This window comes from Amphichorda felina (assembly GCF_050947745.1).
Source record: "Amphichorda felina strain 45539 chromosome Unknown scaffold_5, whole genome shotgun sequence".
NCBI lineage: Eukaryota > Fungi > Ascomycota > Sordariomycetes > Hypocreales > Bionectriaceae > Amphichorda > Amphichorda felina.
Window position 1 is genome coordinate 1,652,508 of NW_028145045.1, and position 13,134 is coordinate 1,665,641.

The following is a 13,134-nucleotide window of genomic DNA, read 5'->3' on the forward strand; positions in this document are numbered from 1 at the left end:
CCCAGCCCACTAAATCACCATGTGCCCCAAGACATTGTCGCAGTATTCATCATCGCAACATCATTTCGTCGTGGAAGCGAGTACATTAACCGCTGGACATGAGCTCTTGTGGAACCCAGCCAGGGCGATAAGAGTCGATGAGAGAAACCGTTTACTTCTTGGCAGCCTTGGCGGCGGACTTGGTGACCTGAACAATTCGGTTAGCATTGAGTGGCAATGACCTGGGAGACTGGGGATAGAACATACCTTGCCGCTGGTGGCGCTAGCCTTCTCGACGGACTTGATGACACCGACGGCGACGGTCTGGCGCATGTCACGGACGGCGAAACGGCCCAGGGGAGGGTAGTCGGTGAAAGCCTCAACGCACATGGGCTTGGAGGGAACCATCTTGACGATGGCGGAGTCACCAGACTTGATGAACTTGGGGTTGTTCTCAACGGACTTGCCGGTACGGCGGTCAATCTTCTCGAGGATCTCGGAGAACTTGCACGCAATGTGGGCAGTGTGGCAGTCGAGGACGGGGGCGTAGCCAGCACCGACCTGACCGGGGTGGTTGAGGACAATGACCTGAGCGTTGAAAGAAGCAGCGCCGGCGGCGGGGTCGTTCTTGGAGTCAGAGGCGACGTTGCCACGGCGGATGTCCTTGACGGAGACGTTCTTCACGTTGAAGCCAACGTTGTCACCGGGGAGACCCTCGCTGAGCTGCTCGTGGTGCATCTCGACGGACTTGACTTCAGTGGTGACGTTGGCGGGGGCGAAGGTGACGACCATGCCGGGCTTGAGGACACCAGTCTCGATACGGCCGACGGGCACTGTGCCAATACCACCGATCTTGTAGACATCCTGGAGGGGAAGACGGAGGGGCTTGTCAAGAGGACGCTTGGGGGGCTCAATGGCGTCAATGGCCTCGAGGAGGGTCTTGCCAGTGGACTTGCCGGCCTTGGTCTCCTTCTCCCAGCCCTTGTACCAGGGGCAGTTGGTGGAGGCGGCAAGCATGTTGTCGCCGTTGAAGCCGGAGATGGGGACGAAGGGGACGGTCTTGGGGTTGTAGCCGACCTTCTTGATGAAGTTGGAAGTCTCCTTGATGATCTCCTGGTAACGGGCCTCAGACCACTTGGCGGTATCCATCTTGTTGATGGCGACAATGAGCTGACGGACACCCAGGGTGTAGGCGAGCAGAGCGTGCTCACGGGTCTGGCCATCCTTGGAGATACCAGCCTCGAACTCACCAGTACCGGCGGCAATGATGAGAACGGCGCAATCGGCCTGGGAAGTACCAGTGATCATGTTCTTGATGAAATCACGGTGACCGGGAGCATCTGCAGGGCGGTTAGGCGATTGCAATGGACAGCATTCTGTCGAGATCTGGGCACTTACCAATGACGGTGACATGGTACTTGGGGGTCTCGAACTTCCAGAGAGCGATATCAATGGTGATACCACGCTCACGCTCGGCCTTGAGCTTGTCAAGAACCCAGGCATACTTGAAGGAACCCTTGCCGAGCTCGGCGGCTTCCTATAATTCAGTTCAGTCAGCAACAGTATCCTCGGGAAATCTTAGACGCCATGATTTTTGTGGTGTTGAGGGGCACACTGCCGGTCGCACTGCTATTGGCAGGTGGCGGGGTATCCCCGACCCCACCAACAGCAGATAAGACACAAAAAATTTTCGCAGTGGTGAGGGGCAATCCCAAAGAGGCCGCCTTTGCAAGAGGGCGGCGAATTGACGCAAGTGTGGGAAAACAACAGAAAAAAAGCAAAGACTGAGACATACCTTCTCGAACTTCTCGATGGTACGCTTGTCAATACCACCGCACTGGTAGATCAGGTGACCAGTCTGTAGGCAAAGTTAGCAACCTTATTCCATCGCGGTCGACTGCCCCGCGCCTGAGCAGGCGGGGTAACAGTGCCAGGGTGTCTCGGACAGCGATGTCGACGAGCAGCAGGGAGACTCACGGTGGTGGACTTGCCGGAATCGACGTGGCTACGGTTGCGTCAGTACGATTCGAAACGGAAGCGATCAAGCGTTCTTGACGAATGTCACATACCCCTGGAGTTGATTGTCAGCAAGGTTGTTTGAGGTAGAGCAACGGTGAGGGGCTTGAACTTACGATAACGACGATGTTGATGTGAGTCTTGTCGTCCTTACTAGAGGAGAGTCAGCACCAATGCTTCACGGCTTTGGGAGGTGGAGAGGAAGCCTCTCCCAAAAGGCCACATACCCCATTTTGGCGGTATTTCCTCGTGAGGTTCGGTGATGTGGAAGTGTTGAGTGAAAACTGCGTCAGGTCAGCGGCTGCTTCGAGTCTTCTTCTGATGAGGACAATGAGGCAAGGAAGAGAGGCGAGCTGGGAGGAAAACGTACGTTGCGCAGATTAGATAGCTCGTATCTAGGTGTGCGTGGACGAAGAACCAAGAGTTTCAAGGGAAAGGTTCGACGGAGGTGTGAGGGAGCCTTTTAAAAGTACAAAGGTGGGCGGGCGGCGTTGGTGGGGGGCCGCAGAGGAGGGGTGAATCTTCGATGGTGGGGCAGCCACCTCAGGCAAAACCCTACAAGGTGCACAAGTTTTTTTCTCTGATTTCTCTGATTGGCCCGTTGCCTGTTGGTCCTGCTTGTTGTACTGAGGCGCGAAAGGCGTCTGGCCTCGAGGATGCCGATGAAACGCTGCCTCTGCGGCTACGCGACTCGGTGGATGGCGGGACTCACAGTGCCAAGCATTGTGGGCAACGGTCATGGCATTCCCCCAAGTTGATAGTGCTACGAGTAATATTACACTACATAATAGTAGCACAGTATGCCTCTATTTTCACTTTTGCTCTCTTGGTGATGCCTTCTGCGTCCTGATGTTGCCCCTCATGATGCCATAGCTGGGTTACCCGGTCGATGACTTGCAGCCCCAGCAGGCCGGGGACTTCAACCCCAACCGAGCATTGACCTAACGCCACTGCTTGCATCTGGATGAGAGCGGCTTTGTTGGAATTCTCAGGCCATGAGCAGGGCCACAGTGAGCAATTCCGGCCAGCAGCCAACAACTTCCCTCGTGATATGGTACTTTATCTGCCCTGGATCGTCAGAAATTTTCTCCTCGCGTCGCGCAGAAAAAAACAACAACCCCTCCTTCTGCACAGAAATACACCGAGTGGATGATTCGCCTGGCAGTGCTAGCGGCTGCGAGCGGGGACATAAAATGGATACCAAGAAATTTTCAATGCCGCCCAGGATGGCAAAGACCGACGGTCCATCTCTGCCCAACCTGCGACCCAGCACACCCCGCCGGTTCTGCCCAACGTGGTGGCACACTGGCAGCCGCCCGCTGGCCCAACTGGAGGTATTCCATGTGAGACGGCGTGAGTCACGGCCCTCGCTGAATGGCCAGCCAGAATCAGGACCCTTTGTGCTTCAACCAGCTAACCTTGGAAGCCACCTACACCAGGTATTAGTGCCTCGCGATGCTTCCCAGGCTGGCGGCCATGGCCAGATAGGAGAATGAGCTGACCGCCCTCTATTCGCACGACCGCCAAACTCTCTTGCGATAAATCACCCAACCTCTGCCGCCCTGCCCCTCTACCCCTCCTTTCAACTGTGTTTAGATGTTGAGAGCTTTGAGGCCAGCAAATGGCACGTCATGCCCCACCATTTCCAGCGAGGGCGTTGCCACCGCCAACCTCGATAGTGGATGTCGACGTCGGTTTCGAAGGGGACCCAGAGGCCCTGCACAATGTGCTGTAACGAATCGCTTGCTTGCTTTGGCTGCCTTACATGCACTTCCTCCACCCTTCCAGATCGTGCACCCCTCCCTTGCAGGAGGGAGGGAGGTTCTACCGTTGGGCCCAGGCCAAGGCCCAGGCCAGCCCGCCAGACTTGGAGCTCACAGACCCCCCGCTCCCTGGCTTTTCCAAAGCGTAAATACGTCCTCCCCGACGTTATAAGGTTTCAGTGAGAGCTCTCAGGCTTGCCGCCTCCAGCCACAGTGGGGAACTCCGTCGATCTCGCGCGACAAGTCTCCATCAAAGGCATCTGAATTTTTGGAATACATAGCACGTAGTACCCGGAATAGAAGTGCGGGTTCGGGATACAGAGTGATATCATTAATGTATTCCTGAGCTCCTATCATGGATCAATTCCGAAAATCGGTGAGATTTGGGGGTGTCTGCATACAATAGAAGAGTTCGTTGCCGTTCAACCCGAAGCCTCTTTAAGGGCGAAGATTCACTTTTGAAAACTATTCCCATTTAGGTAGCCGCAGGTACATAGTATTAAACCCTCCAATCTGGGATTAGGCTTCTATATATATATATCGTACTGAGTGGGAATTGAAGTCGTCGGTGGAGGCCCAAGACGCTTCACTGTGACCGCAGATTACCAAAATAGGTGCCCCTCTCAGCCCCCAGCCGGTGCCAGTCGGCGGTTTTAATTTGATATCCATATATGATTTAGTCTAGTATCTCAAAAGATCTCCCGTTTTCATTAATAGGCACTCATGACCAAAAAGGTACGGATCGACCTCAAAGGGCCTGGTGGAGCTACCATCCAACTATTCCCCGTCCAACCTGATCTCGTCAATGTCTTACTAAAACACAAAGCACTATTACCGCTATATACTGTGCTCATATGCGGGTTATATGATACTGTTCCTGGCGTGACTCGAATTTTGAATTACCTAGGTGCTGATGAGCGGCCTTCGTCGTTGTGTGCAGCCTGCGCATTATCCCTTCTCACCCATCACTCACCTCACTCTGACAACAGTCACACGCGCTCAATGGCACTCACAATGATAAATAGATCACATTACGCAGTCCAAGGTCCAACTGCCCTGACAACTAGTCAATCGGCCAAAGGCCCGTATAGAGTAATAGTAACTCGTTGGACTCCTATCATGATATGGGCCATAGCCAAGGATCTCGGTGCAAATCCAAGTGCGGGTGGTCTTTTTTTAGCAATTTTTTTTCTTTTGTCCACTCTTCCATATATATCTTTTTCCAATGAATTTCTATTCTTTTACGTCTCATTACGTTAACATTCTATTTCACCTCTACGCGGTTATCGGGTCGTTGTCTGGTCGTATGCTATCTTCTGATCGTGTCATACCATCGTGTGTCCATTCATTCCCTACTTTTACTCAGAAGCTCGCAAAAAATACACAATATCTGTAAAAGACATATACGTGATTCTATCCATCATTGATCCTTCTTGATAACCTTGGCTTTTTCTGCCCCCTTCGGCGTCTTTAGCCCAAACAACACCGCTGCGGCCACAACCGCCATCCCCGTTGCGCCCATGTTGTAGGCATAATCCCTCCCCGCCCACCAGTACACACTCGTGAACAGAATCGGGCCTATGCCTCGCCCCAGCTGGCCCCAGCTACGCAGAATACCCAGCTTACCGCCCCTCTCGTCCTCACCCGCCTCGAAACTGCTCAGTGTGTTGAGCCCCGTCACGACCGTCGCCGATGTGATGGCCAGGCATGTCGCCGCAGCGTAGAGTCCCCCGACGGTGGAGACACGGGCGAGTATGATGAAGCCCGCGAGGCACGCTAGAACGCCCGTGCGGACAGACAGCAGCGCGGGAAGCCGGCGCGTGACTCCGCCCTGGAGGAGGGAGGCAACCAGCCCGATGAAGCCGAGTAGCCTGCCATTCTTGGACGAGTCAAAGGCGAATAGCTCGTAGGTCATGAACGAAAGCGAGCTCTCCATACCCGAGAAGAAGAGGAGGAAGACAAAGTGAACGGCGTTGAGTAGGAAATGCGAGTTTGTCCTCTCCGCCTGCTTCGGCTTCGCCTCTTTTTTCTCCTTCTTCTCTTCACCCTTACCGGCCAATGCAGGGAGGGTTTCTGGAAGATAGAAGTATAGGTACACCGTCTCGAGGACAATAAGCCCTAGGCTAACTCCCGCTGCAGTGGCAAAGGGGTTGGCAGTCACCGTGGGGATGGTACTGAGCCAAGCACCGAGTGCTGGCCCGAAAGTGAAGGCGATTGAGAAGCACGCCCCGATGATGGCCATGGTAGAGCCGCGGGAGGTGCTGTCGGATATGTCGGTAGCCATAGCGGTGGCGAGTTGGACGTTGCCCTCGGACAGCCCGCCGACGACGCGACTAGCGACGAATGTACGGAAGTCGGTAGCTGCCACCCACAGCAAAACGGAGAGAATGTTGCCACACATGGATGCGAGCAGAGCGGTTCGTCGGCCGTGGCGGTCGGAGAGGGCGCCAATCAGGGGAGAGGCAATAGCCTGGAGCAAGCTGGATTGGGAGACCTGTCAGCATCGGGTATGTGTGGCCTCTGTGTGTGGTCCTCACGAGAATAGAGAGCCCATAGCTCCTCCCAACAAGACAATATCATATCGGGCCTCGATCGGTCGCGAAAAGGCATGCTTGTAACGATTGAGCGCCGTAAGAAGCCATTGAAGGAGAGTCGGATGGCCGGTATCTGCCAGGAAGGGCGCTTCGCGGTCGCGATAGAACTCGAGTAGCTTGGGGAACAGCGGGAGAATAAAGGTGAAGGAGATCTGTAAAGTTGTCAGTCACCCGCGACAACTGCCATTTCCCGAGACATGAAGCCGCACCAGATCCAAGAGGAGAGAGATGAAGATGACGCGGAGGACTCTCTTCCTCAATGCTGGGTCCGATGCCGCCATGGTTGCTGCGCGCGTACTCGCAGAGATGGAGACGTGCGCAAGGTCGAAAAACAGAGATAAAACAAAGCCAGCTAAACACAACTAAGAACAGCAAAAGGAGGGAAGGCTTTACAAAAAAGAACAGCGAAGTAATCTTCCGGGGGGAAGAAGAGATGAGGACAGTTTTCGTCCCGGGAAGTGCAACCGTCTCGCCTACGTTTGTCGTTCCAGCGAGGTTCAACGTTGGCGAATAGCGTCAATGGTCGCACCAGATCGCGGAAGGACGGAAGGAACGGTGGACCGGTGCCATGGCGGTACCCCTCCCACAGCGGACAGTCCCGCAGTGATGCAAGTACCTGCAGCAGTCCAGCCACTAACGGCCCCTGACTCTGAGAACCGGGGTCCATTCTAGGGCTCGTGGCGGCGTGGCGGGGCCGCGTTCCACCGGAGTCTGAGGAAGCCAGATCCTCAGCCACAATAGGAAAGGACTGTTCCTGGAAACTAAAGCGAAGCTAACGACGTGATTTCTTGTTCGACAAGTGTTTTATTGGATAGATAATGACAAATGAAACAGTTGTGGTGCGTGCCCTCACATGGCTGTGGTAGAGGTCGCAGTGGCTGATGCAAGTTGACCATGCATAGCACGGAGCAATCAACCCCGTGCTAGTCGGCCAAAACAAGCACTTCCTGCGAACAAATCTAAAGCTTTCCCCTTGCTATACTGGCGTCCCAGGCTGCTGTCCAGCCTCGGTCGCCTTCCACGACGACATTATCCAAGCGCCACCCGGGGAATACCATTCGTGTAGTCCCATCATCAGGCTGCGCTTAGATCATAACTCATCATATCTCGTTGACACCGACATCTTCACGTCGGTCCTCTCCTCAATTCCTTCTGTCCACCGGGTATTAACAGCAAGCTTGCGCGATATCTCCAAAAGAAGGGCGTATAACCCGTTCGATGTTGGAGGATACCCTGCGCAAGTGCCTATGCTGTCAAAGACGCCATACGGGATGGGAGGAATGCAAAGAAGCTGTCGGGATTGCAGCAGTCGGGCTGTCCCTTCCATGCGCTCTCTGACACTCTAAACTCCAGACCGGGTCAAACTTGTTCTGATTCCAGTGGGAAAACAAGGACCGTCCTGTTCAAGAGTTAGTCTCACGGAGAGCAAACACCAAACGATGTGGCGTACCAGATGTCCTGAGATTTGAGAGAATTCCGAAGGGACATTCAACAAATACCGCAAAGCCACCAGCTTTCTTGCTGAAGAATCGAGGCTCATCGAGGGAATCGTTATCATCGTGGTAACGTATAGCAGGAGAACTGTCTGGTAGCTGTTAGAACACTTTCAGAAGACGCAATCCCGGAAGTCCACATACGAGGAGTTCCACCCTGTACCATTGTCAGTCAGAATTCCTGGACCAAGTTTGGCGTTCAAGTCTCACCTGTCTCTTCCCAAACGCCGATTTACTCTGCGGGCGGGCTACTCCAAAGAGGTTCGAGAGCGAGTCCAAGTCTGTCGTAGCGTCGATGACGCTAGCGACTGCCTTGGCCAACTCCAGAACGCAGGAGGCCCATCCGCTTGCCATAAAGTCATAATCAAGCCCATGGTCCTGACCAAGGGCTGCCTTCCGAGGAAGGACGACCGGGGCGAGCCAGATGCCCAACAAGAGGCAAATGGCCGACACCCATGATAGGGAGTCCTGCGCCACCATTCCGATGCTCGTCAAGACGAACACCGAGTAGCGGCCGGTGATAGTTGTTGTTACTGTGTAAAGCGCGAGGGTTGGCTGGCCGGAAGGCACAGCCTTTGCCGATGACCAAACATCAAAAGGAACCCAAATCACAAACAGCGAGCGCTGCTCATTTGTACTCTCCCTGGAGGGGTAGTTACCCTGGTTTATCGGCGATAGTCCACGCGGTCAAACTGTTGGCGGGGGCCGCCACCGTCTCGGTGGGGACGGGGCATATGGCGGTGAGTGACCCCAGCCATCGCGAAGACTTGGCCAGATCATGACTGGCTGGAAACAGGGCAATTCTCTGTTGTCGGCGCACGAGACTATGATTCGAACAAGGACGAGCGTTCGGCGCGCTGCAAAAGGGTCCGAATTACCCGTTGGGAGGAGGTCGGGCCAATCGTCTTAGACGCCCAGCCTGGGGCCAGCACGACACTTATGCGCAACAAGGGGGTATTGGGCCTCTATACATTGTATTCCTTTGGCCAAAAGAGCGGGATGTTCATGATGTGTCCCTAGAATAGTAATAGCATGCGTATACGTGTTGTCCACCAGCGACGTGTCTGTGTTCAGTGTGAGACGGGAAGCTCTTGGTGGGATCACACCCCATCAGAGGGGTATGGGAATCAACAGAGCGTCGACGACAGTCTCTGGTTAAATCGTCCGTCTGAGGTTCCCAAGAAGTATCTAATACTTCTCAAGATGCTTGAAATTCGATATCGCAATCGTGGTAGAGAGGGGAGTTGGTTGCCCCACGTGGTTGACACGCTGCAATCCAGACCGCCTTAACCGCGCGGGTCTCTCCCCTCTGCTGCCTTTCTGGAAATATGACAGGTCTCCTTGCGGTCTGTTTGAGAATCAACCATCTCGTAAATCAAAATAGGCGAAGTGTCCCACGTAGGCAGGCGACAACTCTGGGCTGCGACTCACGAGCTGGCAGAACTACTTGTAACTGTATTATGCGAAACTTCTTTCCAGCGCCAAGATTACCGATTCGTATCCTTAGTCAGTACTAATAACAACTCGCCTGATTTGTTGTATCATGACTTAGCCGAACCAAAGGATACCACCAAAGTCACCATGGTGAATATTTGGCCCAGCGTCCCTCCACAACAAGCTAGGGAGTGACCTAGAGTTAAATGTAACCATGGGAAAGAAATACAATATACTGAATTGGTACCCCTAGCTGTTCAAGGGACTTCAAAGGGAATTCAGATCCGCCACAGTGTAAACACGACCTTTGGCCTCGATTTTGTCGTCGAAATGGATTCGGTTTCGAAGAGGGGGCTAATGACCGGGTGCAACCGAAACCAAGCTGTCGCCGCAGATGCCTAGCCAAAAGAGGAAGCATAAACGAGATAGCATAGGAATTGGTGGTGTAGATGCTATTGCCGGGTAATAAACAACGAGAAGATCGGGGGAATCCCCTTGGGGATGACAGAACCGATGATGCAGAGTTGAAAGGTCCTCAGAGGTCCAGGTCACACAACCTTTCAAATCTACATGCCAGGGTAGCGGTTGTCAATTGGGTGGAACTTATCTGGATTTTTATATTGGGAAAAAAGATGGATCGAACGGACACGAATTTCCTAGGAAATTTAACTGAGTCGGTGAAAAGGAGAGCTTTTTAGAAGCAATCATCATACCTCAGCTCCAGTAATGCAGGTTGATATCGATGATTGGAGTTGGAGTTGAGCACCTGCCGGAATCTCACATAATCATTCGCTCCTCCAATCTGATGCAACTTCTCATCCCACTTCGATTCTTCCCCGCCTCACCCTCACGGGCAACATGATTCCCCAGCCGATTTCCCCCACGCCCATGGCATGATACCATCAGCCCTTTCCGTAGTGTCACAGGTACTAGCAGCTACAACATCCATGCTTGCGCCACAAAAAGGATTCACCGACGTGCCTTTCATTGGAGCTTGGCCAACGCTATATGTGAGCCCCATCATGCATCTTGAGCAAGGCTGACAGCCTTGTTACTATCAGCACGTCAGTCGCAAACCAATCGCCCACAACCAGCCGCCCTCTCCCAGGTGGGAGCCCACAGACTGTGGTCGAGCTTGAGGAACTCTGCTCCCACTTCTGTTCACTTCTCCTGTTGACGTCGCCATCGTACGACCCGTCCTCGGCCCACGCCATCATCACCCCACCCACATCACAGATTCCCGACGTCATCAGCGTCCGCCGCCGCACGAATTCATGTTGATGTCCCCGGCAGTGTGCGCACAATATCCTCTGCTTCACGAGGCCTCGTTCCAATACCCGACCCCTCTCAACCACTACCGAACCTATGTGCCGGATGGGAACCTCGCACACGAGGCCGTCGCCAAGTCCCCAGCAGTCACAGGAAACCCCTCCCGGACCAAGGACCGAGGGCACAATACGGGGGACGGGGATCGAGTTGATCCGTCTTATCCCCGGCTTTGGAATAAGCTCGGCATCGATAGCACGTGGCACAGTTCTTCACCCCCAGTCTGTTTAATCGAATTATTGGCTCCTGCGCCGCGCTTCTCTTCGCATTATTATATGGTTGTATATGTTATTTCTGCAGGCTCATGTGAATGATTATAGTCTAAATGTGGTTTCCGCGCGTTGCGTCATAGCAAGACGGAGGATGTCGCCCCAATCCCGTTGCCAGTCTATGTTCTTTTTGATCCGTCCGTCCGTTCGACCGTTCCGTCCGAGTGAAAAGCAAACACCGAAAACACCGGGGGAAGAAAACAAAAGGCACGTTTTGCCAAGAGTCCCATTCGACGGGACGTCGGAAGTGAAAAGCATCGCTCGGTTGGTGGGGGGGGGGGGGGGGTATTATCAAGTCTTTGGGGAGACGACTGAGCCCTTCTCCCTGTTAGCGAGATGACTCAAAGACAATTCATAACTAGGACCATCTAGGGATCTTACTCGACGGCTCCAGTCGATCTGGATGTTCAGGCACCCATGCCTGAGATGTTGCTCATTTCGGCGGCGGCTTGGGGGCGTTGGGCTTCACGACGCCCGTGGTATCGTACGGTCCTCGCGGCATCCTTCCCGGTCTTTCTTGGCTTCTGGCAATGGCCTTGGCGAGATTGTTGGGGGTTGGAGAGTCTGGGCCTGTGCTCTTGCTCACAGACGTCGAGGTGTTGTTGGCTCTAGGCGGCCCTAGGCAGATGGCGAGGGTGAGAGATGGCGAGGGTGAGAGATGGCGAGGGTGAGAGATGGCGAGGGTGAGAGATGGCGAGGGTGAGAGATGGCGAGGGCGAGAGACGGCTCGAAGGGAGTAGTATGAACAGGTGAAGCGTGGGAGAGTGGGAGAGAGTGTGGTGTGATGGAACGAGGATAGAAGCAAGGCTCCTCGGGCTTTTAAATCCTCCTAACCGTCCAGGGTTCGCTCTCTTCGCTGAAATGACGAATCGAACAGCTTTTTTTTTCTTAGTTGTTCGATTTTTTTTTCCTTTGCCCTGGTTTATTAGTCGGTCTGCCGCGCGCACATACATACAACGCACAACAACAACAACAACACACCACACCCGTTTGTTCGCGTGGCTTTTATGACCCGATTGCGGTCTGTGAGCTCCAAGCGCAGAAGAAGCCGGCGCCGGCGGTCAGGGAAAAGGGAGGGCAAAAAAAAAAAAGTCGACCCCTGGATGGCTGGAGCTAAACACCCCTCCCCTGCTTTGAGCGGGCGCGGGCGCCTGGTAACGGACTTTCTCGCCTTTGTGAGGATCGACAGGGGGGTGGGTGTATGTTGGGAATTTGGAAGAAGGAGAGTGAGAGAGGGAAGGGGTGAGAGGGGGGAAAAAAAGGACTGCTGGACAAACAGGCGGATGCGAAACTACTATGTATAAGCCACGGGGAAACAATGCCAGAAAAGAAATATGAAATGGCGTCCCAGTGCGTCGTGTGTTGAAGGTTTTGGGCGCGAGGCCTGTGTACATAGGCTGGGAGAGGGAGGGGGATGCGTCTGATGATGTACATGTCAGGTATTGGTACAATATCTCGGTGATCAGCAGCACACCTTGACAGCTTCCACACACCTTCGGTGTCACGGGAGAGGCCCCAGTGGATGCGTTAGGCGAAAGAGAGGCGGTTGTATCGGGATCTAAACGAAACCGGGGTCACACGAGGGCAGATCGCGCCCAAACAGAGGAACAAGCAGCATGAGAATTCTTCGATGACAAAAAAGCACAGACACCAGGGTAGCGTCCCGATGCTCTTTATTTCTTATTTCTTTTTATTCTTCTAGTCTTCTTTTTTCCTTCTTTGTCTCGTCGGGAGGCAGAGCAAGGCCTCCGGCAGCAGGCATCACCAAACAGGTTACGGATACAGGCCAAACAGACCAAACAACCACGACTTGTCGACAGCTGACATGAGTGACTGCCGCAACGATTTTCACAATTGGCGGCGGGATCATGGATGGGCTTGCGAGTGTGGAGCGCATTGCTCACCAGTCACGGACACGGGCCATGATTCGCCGCGAGCGCGGACGGGACGAGACAAGACACAATTGCTTTGACAGCTGGGTCGGTGAGCAATCAGCAATCAGCAATCAGCAAATACGACGGCAGCTTGGGTCGCTTTGTCCTCCTTGTTCGATCTGGCGACTTATTGTGGTTATTATTAATCATTATCCGGCTCTCAGCCTGATCCCCCGGGGAAGCAAAAGCAATCGATGGACGAATGGAATGCGACCGGCAGTCAAGCAAATTTGCCAGTTGCCTCCAGCTTCTCTCGGGTGGTTGTCCAATGTTGTTGTTGTTGTTGCTGTTGTTGCGAGTTGTTGTTCTCTGATTTTTGGCAGCTT

At 53.8% G+C, this 13,134-nt stretch overlaps 2 protein-coding genes across 2 annotated transcripts; both read right to left on the bottom strand.

Annotated features, from left to right (window-relative positions):
* Positions 1-151: 151 nt before the first annotated feature.
* Positions 152-2,227, bottom strand: TEF1 (translation elongation factor EF-1 alpha; the record flags this gene model as incomplete). The annotated part of the gene is made up of 6 exons (XM_083194793.1): positions 152-187; positions 247-1,319; positions 1,378-1,516; positions 1,775-1,837; positions 2,112-2,148; positions 2,223-2,227. 6 exons carry the CDS (start codon positions 2,225-2,227, stop codon positions 152-154), a joined length of 1,353 nt encoding a protein of 450 aa, XP_083049706.1.
* A 2,951-nt stretch (positions 2,228-5,178) lies between these two features.
* Positions 5,179-6,633, bottom strand: ACO1O0_005372 (major facilitator superfamily domain-containing protein; the record flags this gene model as incomplete). Its single annotated transcript, XM_083194794.1, has 3 exons — positions 5,179-6,238; positions 6,296-6,504; positions 6,562-6,633. 3 exons carry the CDS (start codon positions 6,631-6,633, stop codon positions 5,179-5,181), a joined length of 1,341 nt encoding a protein of 446 aa, XP_083049707.1.
* Between the last annotated feature and the right edge of the window lie 6,501 nt (positions 6,634-13,134).